Below are 22447 nucleotides of genomic sequence, written 5' to 3'. Positions count from 1 at the left end.
TCAAGTCTAAGAAAGGTTCCATCAGATTCACCACAAGTGTGAATGGATACAGCCTGTCAATTAAACAGGTTGACAAACTTAAGGTAATTGCTAAGTGTAGTATAGCTGAGCTAGCAAGTACTAAGGTTTTTTTTGTGTTTTACATGATCAGGAATGCACTGCTTTTAAGGTCAATGGAAGGTGAATCAATAGGGAGCTGGAAAAGACAGCTGGGTAAGTTTCCAGGGCAATGGGGAAAGTACAAGATGGTTAGAACTTATTGTACTGCATTTTCAAAGAGCTAGCAAAAGGCACATTGGGCTAAACAGTCTCCTGCTCTCCATCATTCAATAATTCTCAGGTCCTATTATGTCCATGGCATCATAAAGTGGGACTTCATTAGCAACTGCACTTACACAGAAATGAAACAATGCACACTCGTTCAGCAAAAGATGGAGTTAAGGGCAGTGGCATGGGCAAGGAGAAACACAAGTGGAGAATGATACTCACACGATGGTAAAGATCTGTCCCGCATCTAAGGTGACATCATTCAAGTGGGCAATGAATACTGCAGCAACGCTCTGAAATATGGCAGCTCCATCCATGTTGACAGTAGCTCCAATGGGGAGGACAAACCTGGCAATCCTTTTATCGATTCCATTGTTTTCCTCGACACACTTGATCATTGAAGGAAGGGTGGCAGAGCTGCAGAATATCATTGTGAGATTGTACAGTGTATATATAGAGCAACAGATCATCAAACAATATCACAGCATCCCCAAAATTAGACACCAGCAAAGAACTAACCCCTCACCATTGACTTCTTTCTATATTTATATAGCAACTTTACTCTCAAAGCAGTTCATAGGACCAAGTATCAAATAAAATTTCATAAAGAACCTCAAAGACTTAAAGAGCATTTTCAAGTGTGTACTTATTGAAGAATTGTGTTCCTTCAAACTTGCCATTGTAACTATGAGACTATAAGACACAGGAGCAGAATTAGGCCATTCAGCCCATCAAGTCTGCTCTGCCATTCTGTCATGGCTGATCTCAGATCCCAGTCAACCCCATACACCTGCCTTCTCGCCATATCCTTCAATGCCCTGACGGATCAGGAAACTATCAACTTCCGCATTAAATATACCCATGGACTTGACCTCCACTGCAGTCTGTAGCAGAGCAGTCCACAAATTTACTACTCTGTGGCTAAAAAAATTCCTCCTTACGTCCATTCTAAAGGGTTGCCCCTCAATTTTGTGGCTGTGCCCTCTAGTTCTGGATATCCCCACCACAGGAAATGTCCTCTCTACATCCACCCCATCTAAACCTTTTAATATTTGGTAGGTTTCAATGAGATCCCCCCCCACATTCTTCTAAATTCCAGTGAGTACAGGCCCAAAGCTGCCAAATGCTCCTCACATGTTAACTCCTTCATTCCCAGAATCATCCTCATGAACCTCCTCTGGACTCTCTCCAATGACAACACATCCGAGAGAGAGTGACACTGGCTGAGATATTCCCAGCCCTTCTGAACCATCTGTCCTCTTCCTCAGCTTTCCTGAAGAGGGTCTCATGTATGCACAATGACTTTAGAAGAGCTTCACAAGAATCATTCTGGGAATGAAAGGCTTAGCGTATGAGGAGCATTTGATAGCACTGGGCCTGTACTAACTGGAATTTAGAAGAATGTAAAAAGGCCTAGATAAGAGTGGATGTGGCAGAATCTAGGACGCAGCCTCAGAATAGAGGGACTTCCATTTAGAATGGAGATGAGGAGGAATTTCTTTAGCCAGAGGGTGGTGAATCTTTGGAATTTGTTGCCATAAGCGGCTATGGAGGCCAGGTCACTGGGTGGATTCAACGCAGAGGTTGATAGGTTCTTGATTAGTCAGGGTGTGAAAGGCTACTGGGAAAAAGCAGGAGATTGGGGTTGAGAGGGAAAATGGGTCAGCTATGATGAAATGGCGAAGCAGACTTGATGGGCCAAATGAATGACCTAATTCTGCTCCTATGTCCCACGGTCCTACGGTCAATGAATGGCCACTACAACTTGCAACAGTAATCTTCCTGTGTCAGCCTAGAAGTGAGCAACAGAAGAATTTAAATCATGGAGGACATCACCTCACAGTCCAGCTCAGACCGTTCAGTGGTGGCGCTGTCCTTGTCAACAAAGAACATTCTCCACCTCCCAGGCTTGGCCAAAAAGCAAAGTACTGCAGGTGCTGGAAACCTGAAGTAAAAACAGACAATGCTGAAGATACTCTGCAAGTCATGAACAACCAATGGAGAAAGAAATGTCCAAAACGTTAACTCTGAGGATTTCCAGCATCAGCAACGATTAGAGGGTGAGGTTTTGTAGATTTCAGATCAGTTCATTATCTGATACACCAGCATGAAATGAAAATCCTTGCTCAGGTGAAGCCACATTTAGCCATTTAGTTCAGACACTAAATATGGCAAGTCCAGACATGAAGGTCCTATTCTTATCTAAACTGAAAGCAGCGTAGATATGAATACCACATGGGCCAGATGGACTGCTTGGCAGTGCTCTTACATACCTAAACACTGAGAAACTGCAATCCCGAACTAAGTATAATATAGTGAGTAATCAGCACAGCAGGAAATCAGGAGAGAACTCTACACAGAGAGAGGTGAGCATATGGATCATGTTACTAGAGGCTGCACTGTGAATAAGATAGATATATTTAGGTAGAATCCAGTTAAAAATACACAAGAAAAAGAAATAGAACAATATGTTCAGGGTATTAAGAGATAGAGATAGAGATAGGGTTGCTGCAGAGAGAGTTAAGGATCAAACTCTGCTGGAATGACACAAGGACACTAAATTTCCTGTCCCTAAATCAGATGAGCAAACCAGTTGGATTTTAATGGTTTTGACACCATGAAAATCACTTTAACTGAAATTACTTTCTCTCCTCCCCCAACCACCTCAATCTGTATTTGAACTTAAATTCGCTGATGTGCTGGCTGGGGTCACTAGATTATGAGCCCAGTAATGTTTAACGTTATTGTTCTGCAACTTCTGCCCTCTCATACCTTTTCCCTTCATCCGCTAATTCCACCAATCTATTTCCTTCTTCCTCTTATTTTCTGCTCCTATTGTTCGACTTTCGAGTCTGGTGTTGACTCCCTATGCAAGACTGATTAGTACTATGATATCTATCTCTCTCTCTCTCTCTCACACACACTCACACACACACACACACACACACCCCTCCCCCACCGTTGTTGCACAAAAAACAGAGTTTGCTTTTGTAGAATTTACTTAAACAAATATTTTTGGATCTTTAGTGAATGGATCAGCAAACGTTCCCAAAGTATTGTGTCCATTAAGACATCAATTTTATAGCCCAGCTCTTAATGGGAATAACGAAGTACTAAATAATGACATTTCTCCCTTTGCACCTGTTAAAAGCAACTCTGCAAAAAGCCTTTGCTCCTACAATCTGACAATTTTAATGAACAACATGCTGACATTGGAAGCAATTTGAAAAGATCTTTCAATCATGCAAATAATGATCAGCATCTGTGTGATCCTGTCAGAATTCTAGCATCAGACTCATTACAGGAGAAACTATGTCCTCTCCTTCCTTTGCCTGGATTTTGCATATACCCACACAATGTTATGTGCAAGTTCATTCTATGAAGAGTAGTTATTTCTGGAAAAAAAACTTGCTCTGCCACACTACTTGATAGAACATAGAAACCTACAGCACATTACAGGCCCTTCGGCCCACAATGTTGTGCCGACCATGTAACCTGCTCTAGAAACTGCCTAGAATTTCCCTACCACATAGTTCTCTATTTTCCTAAGCTCCGTGTACCTATCTAATAGGCTCTTAAAAGACCCTTTTGTATCCGCTTCCACCATCGTCTCCAGCAGTGCATTCCACGCACCCACCACTCTCTGTGTGAAAATGCATTCCACACCCACCATTCTGTAAGTTACAATGAGAAACATAGACACATAGAAAACACACAGCACAACACAGGCCCCCAGCCCACAAAGCTGCACTGAACTTGTCCCCACCATGGAAAATACCCAGGGCCACCCATAGCCCTCCACTCCTGAGCTCCATGCACCCATCCAGGAGTCTCTCAAAAGACCCCATCGCATCCGCCCCCACCTCTGCTGCCAGCAGCCCACTCCCCGCGCAAAAAACTCACCCCTGACATCCCCCTGCATCCACATCCAAGCACCCCAAAATTGTGTCCTCCCGTGCCAGCCACCCCAGCCCTGGGAAAAAGCCTCCAACCATCCACACGACCAACGCCTCCCACCATCCCACACCCCTCCACCAGGCCACCCCCCCATCCTCTACCGCTCCAAGGAGGAAAGGCCGAGTCCACCCAACCCAGCCCCACAAGGCAAGCTCCCCAATCCAGGCAACATCCCCGCAAATCTCCTCTGCACCCCCTCCACACCCACCCCACAGTGAGCTTTATGTCTTTGGGAGTTGCAGCCCATGGCTGAAATATTAATTGTCAATATCTCCATCATTAGGAACATTCACAGAGTTCCAGGGAAAGGCAGTCCACTTGGTTGGCTCCTAATTTACTATCTACACATTCACCCAGTTTAGACCCCAGTGGAATTGGTGTGGACGGATTGCTTGTTCTGAAAAGCACAACATGACTATCAAAGAGGAGCAGGAAGAAGGAAGGAGAAATGAGAATCAAAAGCAGGTTCAAAAAGAGAGCAGATCTTGGTGGTGTTCCAGAGCTTGAGGATAGAGAATCACACCATCTGTAAAGAAAACTTGCCTCTCAAAACATTGGGCCTCCATCATCTAGAAGCCAGCTGACACATGAGGCCAATGCTGGAATGCCAGCATTTAAAAGTTCCATTTCTGATCAGTCCTGAAATACTATTATCATCAATTGTTCATCATCACTGGGCTTTAACCTTGAAACTCTCTAAAACAGCAATGTGGAACAATCCTCATTACACAACCAGAGCAGTTCAAAGTCGCAGCTCACCATCACTCAAGGCCAATTATTGGTGGCCAGAAAATACTGGCTTCCTCAGTGATCAATGTTCTAAAATATCATTTTCTCAAACGTTCATCTGGCCAACCCTGTTAACTCTTCAGAGCATCCAGTTAATTCAGAACTTCACAACCTGCACTCACTCCTGGGTGAAATTTTCCTTCTCCTGATTCATCAGGCTCCCTGACTCACAGTTCACCTGAGCATCAAATTAGTCCACATCTCATCCCATCTTCTCCTCATGCTTTCCATCCTGCACCTCTATGCTCTTTGTTTTTCTCTTTGCAATTCATAATCTTAGGTTTAGGAACGGAATGATTTGCCTGTCTTCAACCCTGAGCTCTGGAACTCTGCCAGATCTATCCCTTTCAATCTGCTTTTGATTTTCATTCCTCCTTCCAGCTCCTGTTGACAATATCATCTTGCCAGAGCATGATGGAATTGCCACAGATGGCTATGGAGGCCAAGTCATTGGATATATTTAAAGTGGAGGTTCTTGATTTACAAAGATGTCAAAGGTTATGGGGAGATGGCAGGAGAATGGGTTTGAGAGGGAGAATAAATCAGTCATGATGGAATGGCGGAGCCAAATGGCCAAATTCTACTCAATATCTGATGGTGACATGGCCTTCTTACAATGAACCATCCCACCACATCAGTTTCACGACCAACATAAAGGCTCTTACTGTCCTTTGTAACATCAACGCAGACAATATACCGACACAAAACTGTTAAAAAATAAGCAGGAATGAAATGGAGCAACTATTGTTCTGTTTTGTAACACCAAACCATAAAATTAATCAAAAGAAAAACATGGAGCTAAGGACAACATGTCCTGAGTTCACTTTACTTTAGTGAGGCACGCACATGTGTCATGGTAGAGTAATGATGTGTTCCATTCCATGTACCTCTACAAATAACCAATAACAAATTATGTAAATAACAAAGAAAGCTTAATCAAACTATATATTCACAATATTACTGAAAGATTAAATGCACAACACTCCTCCCTGCGAAGTTAGAAACTCCAACTCAATATAGAATGCATCGCAACTTATATACATTATGTTATATAATACAACTACATAGTAAATTTTAAATTGTCCCATTCAGACCCAATGATTCAATCACTGTGGAGGATTCCTTACTCTTGTGGGATAACATCTTTCCTGACAAAGGTGGGGTGGGGGTAGGGGAGTCACTCTGCTTGGCAGCGGAGACTTGTGGCTGTGAAACGATCTCAGGTTCTGGGGCTTCCTCCATGGTGGTTGTAGGAGCTGACACTGGGACACACCGGAAGTGGTTCTGACAATTCTGAATGTCTTTCTTCTGGATGCATTGGCATCCTGAACAGAGCACGACAAGCTGCTCGATCTAATGATCTATCCCAGGCCACCTGACAAAGTTTCAAACCAGTGTTTTCATTTTGACCGTGCCTAGATAACCGGCATGAAAGCTGCTCCAACACTTCAGCCCTCAGCTTGAATGGTACAACAACTCTCAATACCCACATAAAGCCCCCGTCAAGAGCAAGTTCATCCTGACAGTGGTAAAAATAGGGCAAGTGGAGTTTCTGCTGTGCATTCCAATTATTTTGGGTAGCACGGAGACCTGAGACAGTGTGGGGTCTTTTCTGGTTTCCCTTTGCATCATCTCTGCTGTAATAGACTTCCAACTTGCATTGGGGAGAATACATTAAAAGAAATGTCCTCATTTTTAAATTTTCCAGTTATTTCCTTTTCCAAGGGCAAATAGGACAATCCATTGGAATTTTCATGAATAGTTGTCCTCTTGAATTTAATCTTGTAACTGTCCTCCAAGAAACAGAGCCTGTCCTTGCATTTGTGCTGCTGCAGTTAGTGGAACATCCTTCTGTGGATTGACAGTAGCCACCAGCGGTTGAAGATCAGTAATGAGGGTAAACTCTGGTTGAAACGATGTACACCTCAAACGAGACTCAAGGCCTCCCTATCGATCTGCGTAACTTCTCTCTGCAGTGGTAAGGGAATGCAACGCAAGGGCTATGGGGCGTTCTCTGCCATCACTCATAACATACGACTGCACCTATACCGTAAGGAGAGGTGTCACAGGCCAGTTTCACTGGATGATGTGGACCATAATGTGTGAGTACCATGTCTGATGTCACCATCTCCTTTGCCTTTCTGAAAGCCATCTCTCAGTGCTTTGTCCATTGCCATTTCTTCCTGATTTGTAGTAATGAGTTCAAGGGGTGGAGCATAGTAGCCAGGTTTGGCAGAAATGTGTTACAGTAACTGACAAATCCTAAAAAAAACCACAACTGTGACACGTCCTTTGGCCACCACTGTGTGAATTTTCTCAGCATATTTGTGTAATTCTTGTGCATCAATGGAGTGATCAAAGTACTGATGTTTGGTTTAAAAGATTCACACTTGTTGCATCATGCTCTGAGCTCATAATCTTTCAACCTTTTCAACACTGTCTTGAGATGTTAGAGATGTTCCTTATCATCCTCACCAGTAACATTGATGTCATGCCAGTTACACTGACTTCCTGGGCAGCCTTGCAGCACCTGGTCCATAGTCTTTGACCAGAGTGCGGGTGCAGATGATACTCCAAAAGTAAGCCTATTGTAGTGATGAAGCCCTTTATGAGTGTTTACAGTGAGAAACACTTTGGACTCTTCTTCCATCTCCATCTATATGTAGGCTGCAGCTAAGTCCACATTGCTGAAGAGTTTTCCTCCAGACATTTGCAAAGATATCCTCTATCCTGGGCAGAAGGTATTGATCTACGTTCAGTACTGGGTTTATGGTAACCTTAAAATCACCACAGATCCTGACATACCCAATCTTCTTGGCTATTGGCTCCACTGGCACTGCCCATGGGCTCCAATCAACTTTAGAAGGATTCCTTCTGCCTCCATGTGATCTGACTCACTTGCTACTTTATCATAGTTGGTATCAGGAACCAGACGGGCTTTACGAAACTTGGGTGTGGCACTATTTTATCCTTGATGTGTTTGAGTTTTTCAATGCCATCCTTGAACAATGCTGTGGCATCATCCAGTACCTTTCTTAATTCTGTTTCAGTTGATTCTGTTGCAGAGGATATGCATACAAATGGTGGAAGGATCACCAATCAAGTTGCAGTTGTCTCAGCCAATCACGGCCCCACAACGCAGCCCCTCCTATTTTAAGCACATACAAGCCCCATGTGGCTTGTTACTTGTATTTCATTGTTACAAATGCCATTTCCACAGGAGTTATCTTTTCTCCATTAAAAGTTTTTAGTTAGATATCTGCAGGCTGCAGTTCAGTATCTTTGAAATACCGCTCATTTTGTGGAATGACTGAAATAGCCAAGTCAGGGTCCAATTCCATTTTAATTAATTTGCCATTAACTTCAGGTGCAAGTCATATTGCTTGTCTATTGTTAGTTTTCACATTGTAAATCTCAAGGCTATCAGTCCTAAGTCACTCTCATCATTATCAGATTTTTCATCAACAACATGTAGACAAGTGCTCTTTTTAAAACAGCAAAGACTTTTTTCTTTTTCTTTTCCCTGTGAAGTCCATTTATTTTTGACTGCCTGACATGTTCTATGTATGTGTCCTACTTTTCTTGCATTTTCTGCAAGTTTCACCTTTAAACCTGCATTGATCTGGTGTATGTAAGCCCTTGCCACAATGACAACACAATTTGTTCAGCCAGGCTCGTTTCTGTTTACACATTGCAATTTTGTTCACACCCACTTTAGTTCCTGACTGTAACTCAATTACTTCTCTAACTGCAATTTCCATTGATACAGTGATTTCAACTGCTCTTTTAAGTGTGAGTTGTGCTTCTGTTAGGAGCCATTTCTGAATGCTTTCTTGTAAGTCTCCACAAATTAAGTGGTCTCTCAGTGCATCATTAAGCCCAACACCGAACTGGCAATGCTCAGACAATTTCTTCAATTAAGCCATGTAAGCTGAAATACACTCCCCTGCCTTTTAATTCCGCTTACAAATTCTGAAATGTTCTGCAATCAACAATGGTTTCACTGCTTTATGGTCCTGAATTCATTTCATAACAGGAAAGCTCAAAGAAAAGGTCAAGGTTGAGGACCAGAAACACTTTGGTCGGCCATGGAAACTGAGTGCAGCAGATGGGAGATACATCAAACTGACGTCCCTTCTGAATCGGAAGTGGTCCAGCAGTGCTATCAGCTTTGAACTCACAGAAACCACTGGAATCCAAGTCAACCCTTCTACAGTCTGGAGAAATCTTGTCAAAAGTGGTCTTCGTGGAAGAGATGCTGCCAAAAAGCCATTCCTCCAAAGTGGAAACAAAGCCAAGAGACTCCCCTAGGCACAAAAACACAAGGACTGGGGTACTGAACAATGGCAGCAAGTGCTCTGGACTGACTAGTCAAGATTTGAAATGTTTGGCTCAAACAGGAGGCCGTTTGTCCATAGAAGAGCAGTAAAGCGCTTCATAGATGAGCGTCTGCAGCCAACAGTGAAGCACCGCGGAGGTTGGAGCTGCATTTCTGAAAATGGAGTTGGTGATCTGGTCAGAATTAATGGAGTCCTCAATGCTGAGAAGTTCAAACAGATTCTCATCCATCACACAATACCATCAGGGAGGAGTCTGATTGGTCCAAATTTCATTCTGCAGCAGGACAATGGCCCTAAGCACATGACCAAGGTTGTAAATAACTATCTTCAGTGAAAAGAAAAAAAAGGAGTTCTACAAAATATGGTATGACATCTACAAAACCCTGCTCTCAGCATCATCAAAGCAGTCTAGGGTTCACTGGAGAGACAGAAGCAAGTGAGACAGCCAAAGTCAGCAGAACTGTGGCAGATTCTCTAAGGTGTTTGGAACAACCACTTATACCACTTGGAACAGCCAATTACTTATAAAACTGCACAACCGTGTACCTAGGAGAACTAATGAGATGTCCTCCTTCTTCGAAGAAAGGGGCTTTACTTCCTCCACCATCAACACTGCTCACAGCTGCATCTCTTCCATTTCACGCACGTCCTGCCACTCCACCAGGGATAAGGTTCCTCTTGTCCTCACCTACCAACCCCACCATCCTCTGCATCCAGCACATAATTCTCTGGAACTTCCGCCATCTCCAACGGGATCCCACCACTAAGCATATCTTTCCCTACCCCTCTCCAAGAAAAACGAAATGATGCAGTTTTATAGGCAAAGGGAGGTCACACCAAATATTGATTTGATTTAGTTTTTTACTGTTTACTATTCCTTATAGTACATTTTTTGATATTCAGAAACTTTTTATTATTTTTGAAAGCATCTTTGCTTTACAGAATCTTTTTACATGCGCCCCAAACTTTAGCACAGTACTGTATATTTACAATATTTACTCAGATATTACTGAAACATTAAATACACAACAACTACAGATTAGTAGAGATCAGGATGATGACCAGATGTACCTTTGAAATTGGGATTCAAGTTGGTGGTTTTTGATGTTTTCTCATCAAAACATATTTGGAGAATCTTCATCTTTTCATCTAACGGTGACAAGTCTGAAGGATATGGAATCTATAGAGAGGGTGCAGAAGAGGTTTACCAGGATGATATCTGGATGAAAGGGCATGTGCTGTAAGGAGAGGTTGGAGAAGACTTGATTGCTTTCTCATGAGCAGCAGAAGCTGAGTTTGACCTGACAGACGTTTAAAACGTTATTTATTGGAGGCATAGACCGTGTAGACAGCCAGCATCTTTTACCCAGAGTCAGACTGTCTAACACTAGTGGGCATCCACTTAGGGCAAGGGGGCAGAGTAAATTAAAAGGATATCTGGGGCTGCAAGACTTAAAAAACAGAGAGAGGTGGGTGCCTGGAATAACTTGCAAGAGGTAGTTGCTCCTTCTCATGCTTTGTGGTGCATCAGGTGACATATTTTGCTGTTTCCTTGCCATTTGTCTCATTTTTTTATGAGGCCAAGCTGCTACCTCAATGCAAGGAGCCGGCCGAATTCAAACCCGGGGCCATTTGCCCCAACGTCTGGTGCTGATGTCACCACAACCGGCCAGCTACCAGGCGGTAGTGGAGTATAATATGATGGAGCTGGTTAGGAGGCTTTCAATCAGCACAAGAATGCACAGAGAATGGAGGAATATGGACATTATGTAGGCAGAAGGATTCAGTTCAGTTAGGCATTTAATTAATGGCTTAATTAGTTTAGCACAACATTGAGAGCTGAAGGACCTGTTCCTGCACCTTATTGTTCAATGTTCTAAGTCAACAATAACATGACCATGGCTCTTGAATTTCAATGAGTTTCTTTAGGCAATAAAATAGAGCCAGTCTACAGCAACTGGCCAAGAGCAAACAAGCATGTTTGAGTCCTGGTGTTCTGCCTGGCCATTGATTCACTCCCTCACCAAGGCTGCTTTCTTGAATAGGAATCAGGTTCAAAATCACTGCATATTTGTTGTTTTGCTGCAGCAGTACTATGCAATACATAATGACAAAAACTAGAAAATACAATAAATGGTGATATTTATATATGTCATACACACCATGCATATACCAACTCCATCTTCTCACTGTTACCATCAGTAAGGAGGTACAGAAACCTGAAGGCACACACTCAATGACTCAGGAACAGCTTCTTCCCCTCTGCCATCCGATTCCTAAATGGACATTGAACCCATGAACACTACCTCACTATTTTTAAAAATTTATTTCTGTTTTTGCTTATTTTAACATAACTATTTTAATATTTGTATATATACTTAATGTTTTTTCTATACCTATCATGTATTGCACTGTTTTACTGCCGCAAAGTTAACAAACTTCATGACATATGCCGGTGATATTAAACCTGATTCTGATATACATAAAAACTAACTAAGTAGTACAAGAGAGGAAAAAATGGTGAGGTAGTGTTTATGGGTTCATTGTCCATTCAGAAATCTGACAGCGGAGGGGAAGAAGCTGTACCTGAAACACTGAGTGTGTGTTGTCAGCCTCCTGTACCTCTCCATGATGGTAGCAATGAGAAGAGGGCACACCCTGGGTGATCGGGTCCTTAATGATGGATCCCACCTTTTTGAGGCACTACCGTTTGGAGGTGTCTTCGATGCTGGGGTGGTTGGTGCCCGTGATGGAGCTGGCTGAGTTTACAACTTTCTGCAACTTTTTCCAATCCTGTGCCGTGGCCCCTCATACCAGATGGTGATACAACTAGTTAGAACGCTCTCTGCGGTACACCTGTAGAAATTTATGTCTTTGGTGTCGTAACAAATCTCCTCAAACTCCTAATGAGATATAGCTGCTGTCATTCCCTCTTTGTAATTGCATCAATATGCTGGGCCCAGGATCGATCTTCAGAGAAGCTGACAACCTGGAACTTGAAACCCCTCACCCTTTCTACTGCTGATCCCTCGATGAGGACTGGAGTGTGTTCCCTCAACTTCCCCTTCCTGAAGTCCACAGTTCATTGGTCTTACTGACGTTGAGTGCAAGGTAACCAGCTGGTCTATCTCACTACTGTACGCTCCTCTTCACCATCTGAAATTCTGCCAATAGTATTTGTGACTTCAGCAAATTTGTAGATACCATTTGAGCTACGTATAGCCACGGTCATGGACAAAGAGAGAGTAGAGCAGTGGGCTAAGTACACATCCTTGAGGGGGACCAGAGTCGATCGTCAGCGAGGAGGAGATGTTATTTTCACTGCACAGACTGTGGTCCCCAGTGAGGAAGTGAAGGATCCACTTGTAGAGGGAGGTACGAAGGCTCAGGTTTTGGAGCTTGTTGACTAGAACTGAAGGTATCATAATGTTAAACGTGAGCTATAATTGATAAACGATACTGCACGCGATCCAAGGCTGAGTAGAGAGGCAGTGAATGGAGCCACCTTTGCAACATCAGCTCACAGCCAGTGTCCTGTCTTCCACTCTGTGTGAACTGGACATTGGCCAAAACTCTCTGCACTAAGCCCTACAGACATAACAATTCTGTACAGTTGACCTAAAATGACTCCCAGTTAAGCAATGTCTCAATTCGAAAAGGATATTTTTCTCAGTTCTCTCTACAGCCTTATTGAACTCCCCACCAGTAGTATCCTTCAGCCATAAGGCCATAAGACATAGGAGCAAAATTAGTTTGTTCAGCCTATTGAGATTGCTCCACCATTTGAACTTAGCTGATTTATTTTCCCTCTCAACCCCATTCTCCTCTCCCCATAATCTTTGATACCATTACTAATAAGGTACCTATCAACCTCTACTTTAAATATAATGACTTTAAATTACAATGACTTGGCCTCCACAGCCATCTTGGCAATGAATTCCACATATCCGTCCTCCTCTGGTTAAAGAAATTCCTCCTGATCTCCGTACTAAAGGGACATCCTTCTATTCTGAAGCTGTGCACTCTAGCCCTAATCTTTCCCACTACTGGAAACATCCTCTCTATACCCAGTCTATCCAGGTCTTTCAATATCAATATCCTCCCTATAATAGCATCTAAACTCCAACAGGTACAGGCCCAGAACCATCAAGCACTCTTCATAAGTTAACCCTTTCATTCCCAGGACCATTTTCACAAACCACTTCTGGATCCTCTCCAATGTCAATGCATCCTTTCTTAGATATGGGGCCAAAAACTGCTCATAATGCTCCAAATGTGGTCTGACAAATGCCTCAGCATCGCATCCTTGTTTTTCTATTCCAATCCTCTTGAAATGAACGCTAACATTGCTTTTGCTTTCCTGAATCATCCAGTAAGTTAAACTTCAGGGAATCCTGTACAAAGACTTCTAAGTCTCTTTGCACTTCCAATTTCTGAATTTCCTTCCTATTTAGAAAATAATCTCTGCCTTTATTCCTTCTACCAAATTGCATGAACTGTATTCCATCTGCCACTTCCTTGCCCATTCTCCTAATCTGTCCAAGTCCTTCTGCAAACTCTCTTGTTTTCTCAACACTATCTGTTCCTCTACCTGTCTTTTATCATTAACAAAGTTGGCCACAAAGCCATGAATTCAATCTGCCCTGGTAAACATTGTTTTTACTGTAATGCTGTTCTGTATTTGATTCTGTGCAAGCTGCTTGTTTGGATTACTGTTGAAGATAAGAGATACACAGCCGACAGAACCAGTGTGTTTCAGATCACAGACATGACCATGAATCTCTAAGGTATGGACATCCCTCCAAATCAAGTCTCTTGCATCTCCTTAATTTACATCACTTCTGGTCATCAGTTATAATCTCTTTAAATGAGTTGGTATCCAATTTTGTTTGATAATAGCTCCTTTGAACTGCTTTGAGATATTTTTCTTTGGGTAATAGGAATCACAAGTTCCCATTCAATACTCCTAGAATTTTGTGCAATCAAAGAGTTGTATAATAGCTTCCAACACTTAACCATCTCAATAGCTGCAATCGGTATAATGTTATCTGTGAAACCTATAGCACTTAACTAAACACAGACCTGGAACAAGTTCCGAACGCTGTTGTTAATGGAGTGACGATGCCCAGCAGAAATGTATAAGGATTTCTGTGGGTGAATACGAAATAGATCAAAGGTAGAATAATCGCTCCATGTATAAAATGTCCAAGTATGGAAGCGAGAATATATTTTCCCAAGCCAGTTACCAGGGAAACAACATTATCCATCTCCACTATTTTACTGGCAACGAGGAACAGGATTCCAATGGGCGCATACCTGTTTAAGATAGAACAGTTGTTAGTGAAACATCACATGTATGATACCATACACAATGAAAGATTTACAGCTATATTATCAATACACCAGCTTTATAATTATCAAAGAGAATAACTCACCACATAATCCAGGAGACCAAGATCATAGTTGCATCATTGAAGATACTGAAAAATTTAATTAGCAGTTCTCCATCAGGGCCCAATTTCCTGAGAGCTATGCCAAAGATAATTGCAAAGAGGATCAGTCCCAGTATGTTCATGCCTTCCACTTCAGTACCAAAGGGAACCTGCAATCATTAGAAAGATTGGGCTCACTCAGTAATAGACAGAAATGTGGAGATCCTTTTCACAAGGCACAGAATGGCTTGTGGGTCTTCAAAAGAAGATTGGCTGATTTTTAAAAAATTGTTCCTTTCTCTTTATAGGTCCCGATAGAAACTTCTCACAAACGTGCGCACAGTGAAAAAGTAATGAAGAAACCAGAATGCTCCTTTGGGGAAGGCTGGAGTGATCAAGTCAGTCTCTCAGACCATTAACTTTCTTTTCACAGCCTCCTCCTTCACCAAACCCCTTTTCCTTGGGTCTGCCTTTTACATTTAGCTTGACGAAAGGCATTGATCTGAAACTCCAGCTCTGTTTCATTCACCACAGATGCTGCTTGGCTTGCAATTTCTACTTTTCTTTCATGTTTCCTGCACCTGTAGTACTTCGCTTTTGATCACCTCTACTACTATTAGCCTGGCTCCTCGTCTGACAAGTTTAGTTCAAATTCATTCAAATGTTCAAAGATTCAAAGGTTCATTTTATTATCAAAGTATGTCTGCAGGGTACAACTCTGAGATTTGTCTTCTCCAGAAAGCCATAAGATACAGGAAAACAGAAGTAATTGATAGAAAAATATCAATCTACCCCTCCCCGCATGAAAAGAAAAAGAAACAAAAAACCCGCAAGCCCCAAACTCACCTCTCCCTCCCTCACATAAAAATTAACAGATCACCCCCATGGAGAAACAAAAACAAGAATATCAAACCCCAAACCCCACCCCGCCAATCGGCAACAAGAAAGAATGGGCAAGAACACAAGAAAACAAAACATAGAACTGAGAGAAGCCAACATGAACTACTGTCCGATCCATAAATCTCAGAATTTCGATAACTTCTCCGAGAGCACCAGGATCTTGTGATAAACTGTGATAAATGTTAACATCTCATGCAATCTTAGAGTGCCACAGTAGCGTAGTGTTTAGCGTAACACCTTACAGCACCAGCAATTGAAAGTTCAGGGTTCAATTCCCAAAGCCGTCAATGAGGAGTATGCCCATTCTCCGCATGACAGCGTGGGTTTCCTTCCACAGTCCAAAGATGTAGGGTTAATTGGTCATTGTAAATTGTCCTGTCATTTGGCTAGATTGGAATAGGTGGGTTGCTGGGCAGTGTGGCTCGATAAGCCAGAAGGGCCTGTTCGACACAGAATCTCTAAATAAAAAATTAATTGTTTAATAAGGCATGTTATGTCGGTGCTGGAAGCATAGCAAAACTTGTGGGCTGCCCCCAGCACCGCCCCGGACTGTGTTGCTTGTTGACAAACTTGACGCATTTCACTGTATGTACGCGTAACAAAGAAAGCTAATCTTTAAATCTTTAATCAATCCCTCATGACAACAACATTGCCAGAGGCAAGAGGTTAAGATGGGTTGTAGTCAGCCATTTGTTAGATATTGAATATTTCGTGGCACTACTTGTCAAGCATCAAATTTCACAGCTCAAAGGGTCTGCCAAAAGGTTTTGGCCCAAAACGTTGACTGCACTTTTTTCCGTAGATGCTGAGTTGCTCCAGCATTTTGTGTGTGTTGCACAGCTCAAAATTTGCTCATTGGTTTCACCTTTCTGTGTGTGCTTCTGACACCTTGTTGAGAGTGAAACTCCTTTGGTTAAAAGGCAAACAGTGATAAATATTCAAAGTTAAATCACTCACTTGGGGCATTTGAATGGTAAACAAAGCACTATATGAAGAGGTTTTCTTTTCCAAGTTCACTACTTATTCACACACTTGCATTATACACTGGGGTGCTCTCTTCAGCTATCTGATGAGGGAACCATAGTCTTTGGCCAGGAGCAGATGTTGTCAGGTGGTGCCCAGTCTTTGATCCTCAACCACTACATTCTCCAGTTGGCGAAGGCTCAACTCAACTCCTCTCGCCTGCTCCATATCCAGCAAGAGGCTCTTTCTGCTTCCTCCCCCATCCTGCATGCCGCTTGGTTCTTGCTCTTCTTCTCAAGGCCCAGTGCAGACAGCAACCTCCAAACCGACCTTGCTGGGAACCCTCTACAGCCGATCTCCTCGGGGAATAATCACGTCTGCCATCCTTTGTCCCTGAACTCCTGGACTAAGGACTGGTACTTCAGGGCCTTCTTCTCGCATCCTTCCTCCCGTGGTACAGGGAGCTCCACCGGGATGATTTTCTTGTCTTTGGTGGACCACCGCACGATGTCCGGTCGGTTTGCACCACCTCCGGGAACTGCAGCTTCCTCCCCACATCGACCCTCATCTCCCATGATTTGGCAGTTAGCAGCAGATTGGATTCAGGCCTCTTTGATATGACTGGCGTGGCCCTCTCCTTGATGAAAATGACTGCCCTGCTTGCCTCTGCCAAGGTCCTGTCGTGACACCACCTATACCATTCTTGTGTTAAAGCTGTTTAGCAGCCTATCAGTGAACCCACTGACCACAAAGCTTGTAGCTGGGGTCCGCTCTCAGCCCCCATGTGTGCAGCTGTGATGGTGTAGGGAGAGTGCCATACACGGACTGCGGGAGGAAAGAAATGCGGAAGGGTTCCAATCCCCAAAGCTCTGCCCAAGTCACCTTATGCTTGGCAAGACCCCATTTCGTCCAGACACTCTGTGACCCCAACTCCACTATCTGTGATAACCACATTTTGTCCCCACAGTCCTGTACCTCTGCCTGGACCATGTCACACCTATCCCTATCACTCCCCCATCATTGGAAGTGTGCACAGAGTCGAGGCCTTGCCGTCCCAGGCATGGGTTGCTGATGATGTCTCTTAATTGCAAGGAACTCACTGCTTGGTCTATAGCCTAGTTGGCAGCCCTCTCTTGGTCCAATCTTGTTGTGACTCCTGCTTGGTTTATTAGCTTGTCATTGGAGCCCCTCAGTGTTAACACAACTCTACACTTTGGCACTTTGAACTCCTCCACTGCCGAAGACTACGGGAGCTGTAGCTGGCCTGATCTTATGTGGAGCCCTACTGAAGGAAAAATTGGGGGGTCCCCAGCCACCTCCACAGGTGCTCGTTAACTTTCCTCTTGATGCCTTCTACAGTGGTCACGGGGAACTCGTACACCATGAAAAGCCAGAACAGCCTTGGTAGTAGACCATGTTGCTACAGCCATGTCTTAAATTTATCAGGGAGCCCGGTTTTGTCAGTCTTATTCAGCCACTCTTCAGTCTGCTTTACAGTGTCAGTGATGTTGGCGCTATCCGTCATTGCTGCATTAAACCACTTTTCAAGACACTTTACTGGGTTGTCCTCTTTGGATGGAATGACCTCTCCCTGTACTTGAAGATTGAACCCCGCTCTTTTTGATCACCATCCTTCTAGACTTCCTGGCCTTGAAGGTATTCCTAGCCCAGGAAGTTTGTTGTCCAGGGCTTCCAACGCCCACCTTGCTTGGACATGGGTTACAGTGGTTACTGTGATGTCATCCCTGAACCCCAATATTACAGGTTGTTGGATGTCAGGCTCCAGCACCAGGCTTCAGGTTACATCTGCTGTTGCTGATATGAGGAGTTATACCCATGAGAAACAAAATTGGGGAGCTGGTACAGCCATTGGATCCCTTTTTGGGGGTCTTGCCACCTGATTGTAAAGTGAAGCACAGCTTGAATCCCCCTAGATAATGATGATCATGTCCCGCATTACTGGCGGAATATGGTAGTGGTCTAGGCTGGCCTGGATGAGGACATGTGGAATTGATCCGTTGGCACTGGCTAGGTCTAACCAGGCGACTGTTAGGTCACCCTTCTTCTACCTGGCCTCTTGGATTATTTGATTGGTTATTGAGGTGAGTTCAAGGCACCCAGAAAAATGCAGGATGCCCACCTTTCTAGTTGGACGTGCTGATATAGTGGTTCTCCATTAAGAGGTCAGCCTTCTTGCAAGCACCAAGAAGAATATCTTGCACTCCACATCAAGGAGGGAGATTGGCCTGACTGGGTGATTGTGGAGGAATCTTCTTCCTTGGGAACAAAGCTTCCTTCAGCCATTTTCCAGCTTGGTGGGATAGAGCCTTTAGTCCAAATCTTCCTCACTATCTTCCACAACCTCCAGAGGAGTTTTGGGCATTTCTTACATACCTTGTAGGGTGTGCCACTTGGCCCTGGGGCGGCAGATGATCTTGCTCTCTTGATGATATCCTGGACCTCCTGGCACAGGAGCTCTACCACGTTCAGCTCAGTTGCTCAGGGGCATTTGAACAGCAAACGAAGAAATATATAAACAGGCTTTCTTTTCCGAGTTCACTATTTCTTCCCACAAATCTTTAGCTTTTACTTTAATGAGATTTTCTTGTGATCCATAAAAATCTCAGGAATTTGACATGCAAGTTAAGAACATACTGCATCTCTCCCATGGGTAAGTTTATTCCTCATGCTGCATGAACACATTCTTTACCTCATTCTACCCTTCAGCAATCCTAAACCTAGTCATTCTCTGACTAAATTTAGTCAAATCTTCATCTGCCAAGGCTCGAAGTTCTCAAACACTCTCCCTTCCTTTAGATGATCCTTAGAACCCACCTGTCCTTTTATCTCCTGTGTGGTTTGGTGTAAGATTTTTTGATATGACATTCCTGTCAGGTAGACTGGGATGTTTTATAATATTAAAAGGCACTATAGTGATGCAAGAGGGATGCTCAGGACACTTGGTGCTGGAATGTGGACAGGTAAACAAACTGCTGGAGGACTCAACGAGTCAGGCAGCATTTGTGGAGGGAAATGGGCCAGTTGACATCATAGCAATTTTGATTATTTATTGCTGTTGCTGTTGTGGGTGCTGGGCTAGTTCAAAGTTCAAATCAAATTTTATTATCCAAGCACATATACGCCACCATATGCAACCCTGAGATTCATTTTCTTGTGGGCATACTCAACAAATCTATGGAATAACAACTGAAACAGAACCAATGAAAGACCACCCAACTATAGTGGTCAACCAGAGTGCGAAGACAACAAGCTGTACAAATGCAAAAAGAAGAAATATTTTGTACCACTGCTCACTACCTGAATGGATCGTGGCACACAGAGTGGAAAAAAATTCTGGAATAAAGTATCTTACTACTAATGTGAGAGTACTATTTAGTTAGTTGCTTCTTCTTACCTTTATGTGTGTGGTATTTCCGGGTGTTACATTTGTAACGGGAGCAGCGGTCGACACCCATTTGTAATCTGTAGCGTACTGAAAAACAACATTTGAATTAAGAGATGTTTCTGTTCAATGTAGACAAAGAATGCCAATCATCAGGAATCTATAGGATCCAACCTCTTCAGATGACACCAAAAATAGGCTCATTCACTTTTTCAGAAATGTTTTGGGGAGTTTTTGTGCTCACTATAGTCAAGTTATTAATTTCCAAGGACGGGTGCTGAGATGAGGTAAATAGTGTGGGTAGAGACTTGTATAGAGTATAAACTGACTACTTTGACTAAAAGACATGCGTTTGTGCTGTACGTGCAATACATGGAAAATAAATTGCATAGGACAATGAAAGCTGCAAACAGTTTCTCTTTGCAGGCTATTATACATCTTTTTCTTTATTTTCTTATTCTGCACCTGCACTCAAGCAAGGTGCAAGGAAAGAAATCCAGAGTAAGGAAGGGCCCTTTTGTTTATCTATGATACATTTCAACATACAGGATTTTTAAAAAAGTTTAATATAATACCAACAAGTTGGAATTAAAACATGATGTCCGGATCATTTTCCTTGCAATTTGTCCATTTCTAATTATCTACTTTTCTGTGAAAATGCAGGTGATGTGACCATTAAGTTTGTTGTGGAAATGAAACAGTTTGATTGAGCTGTGCAGGGAAGGTGGTTAAAGACTATAGCAGAAAGTCGAACAGTTGGAATTAGGGCAAAGAAATGGCAGATGAAGTTTAGTCTATCATCAGCATCTTGGGAAATTAAATACACGAGTATACAGTAAATGACAGAATCCTTTGGAGCATTGATGTAGAGTGGGCGTGCAGAGTAAAGTCCACAGCCTCCTGAGGGTATAGGTTTAAGGTATGGGAGTTTAAAGAAGATTTGAAGAATGAGTTTTTGTTTTACATTCAGAGTGGTAGGTGCCTAATATGCATTGCCAGAGGAAATAATAGAAGATCATCTTCACCCAGTCCTCCTCAGATTCACTACTTCACTCCTCACATTCGGCAAATCATCTCCAACCTAAAAACAAGTCCCCAATCTTTGCTACGTGAGCAGTGCAAATACTTTATTCAGTCAAATTAACAGGTAAAAAATGGAAAATTAAATGAAGACACTATTTGAACTTGAGTCAAATTTATTTTAGTAATGTCAGGAAGTGGCCAAGAAAGAAAGGAGGAAAACACGATGAACCTGTACTGACTCCATCTACTATAACTGCTTGATTCTCCCAATGACATGGGGCTAATTAGGCTGTAGTTACCCATTTTTGCCTTCCACTCTTTTGACTAAAAATATCAAATTAGCAGTTTATCAATCTCTTTCAATTCTCCAGAATCTATAATCTTCTGGAAGATCACAACCTCTGCATCCACCTTTTAGGATCCTAAGATGCACACTGTCAAGTCCTAGGGACATTAGCCTTTAGCTGAATTACTTTACTCAATACTAATTCCCTTCTGTTTATGATGATCTTTATTTCTACATTTTTCATATTAATGAAAACTTCTTTGTATCTTCCGCAATAAAGATTGTTGCAAAAGCTCTACCTAACTCCTCCATCTCTTCCTTGATCCCATAACTACATTCTCCAGGAAGCTTGTCTTCACTTTGACATCTCTTTTCCTCTTTACATACTTGATGAAATTCTCGTCCGTTGTTCTATTTCTTCCTAGTCTGCACTCAATATATTTTCTCCTTCTTGATCTTTCAAGTCCATTTTCAGATCTGCAATGTTTTTTTGCTGTTTTATAAATTCATGTTTGAATCTACACAGCTTCCATTGCTAGCTATCATCAGCTAACTTGGTTAAGCGGCTTCCTCTCCTATCAATTTAGATACTTCCTGTCATAAAGTATATTCTTCTGGGATGCCACAAGTCACACTTTGTCAATCTGGCTATCTGCTGGTTTGCATGCTCCTCATCTCCCATTACCCAGCCTGTTTAACTTACAGAAAGGAAGTTCTCTTCCAATACTGGGATCATTCTTAATTAAATTTGTCAGACATTTAACAATAGTTCCAACTTTAAAAAAAAACTTCTGAAAACTGCATGTAAAATATAAAATGTGGTTTATTGTCATAAAAAAAATAAAGGCACTACACTTTTGGTCAACGTCAATGCTTCTGACATACCGCCTTTACTCACAGGGGAGTGGAGCTGTACTCACCGATTGGAAAGCAGCAGCTACGAGGTTTGAAGGAACAAGGTTTCTGCAAGAAGAATAAAAGCAATCATCTTTTTAGTGACTAAACACACTGGGAATAATTCAACAGGTTTAAAATAGACAGCAATTAGAAGTAGAATTCCTTTTTAAATCTGCAAAATATCCTTCTA

At 42.6% G+C, this 22447-nt stretch overlaps 1 protein-coding gene across 4 annotated transcripts in view; it reads right to left on the bottom strand.

Moving 5' to 3' along the window:
* Positions 1-22447, bottom strand: part of slc1a4 (solute carrier family 1 member 4) — a 79345-nt gene that overhangs the window by 15446 nt on the left and 41452 nt on the right. For all 4 annotated transcript variants that reach the window (XM_072265429.1, XM_072265428.1, XM_072265430.1 and 1 more), the window contains exons 2-6: positions 22281-22323; positions 20064-20141; positions 14789-14955; positions 14436-14669; positions 490-684 (exon numbers count right to left, since the gene is read on the bottom strand). In XM_072265429.1, the coding sequence (XP_072121530.1) occupies positions 490-684; positions 14436-14669; positions 14789-14955; positions 20064-20141; positions 22281-22323 (717 nt within the window). The remainder of the gene's footprint in view (positions 1-489; positions 685-14435; positions 14670-14788; positions 14956-20063; positions 20142-22280; positions 22324-22447) is intronic.

This window comes from Mobula birostris, chromosome 8 (genome assembly GCF_030028105.1).
Source record: "Mobula birostris isolate sMobBir1 chromosome 8, sMobBir1.hap1, whole genome shotgun sequence".
NCBI classification, from domain to species: domain Eukaryota; kingdom Metazoa; phylum Chordata; class Chondrichthyes; order Myliobatiformes; family Myliobatidae; genus Mobula; species Mobula birostris.
The sequence above is the reverse complement of the archived record's forward strand: the minus strand, read 5'-3'. Positions and strand labels throughout refer to the sequence as shown.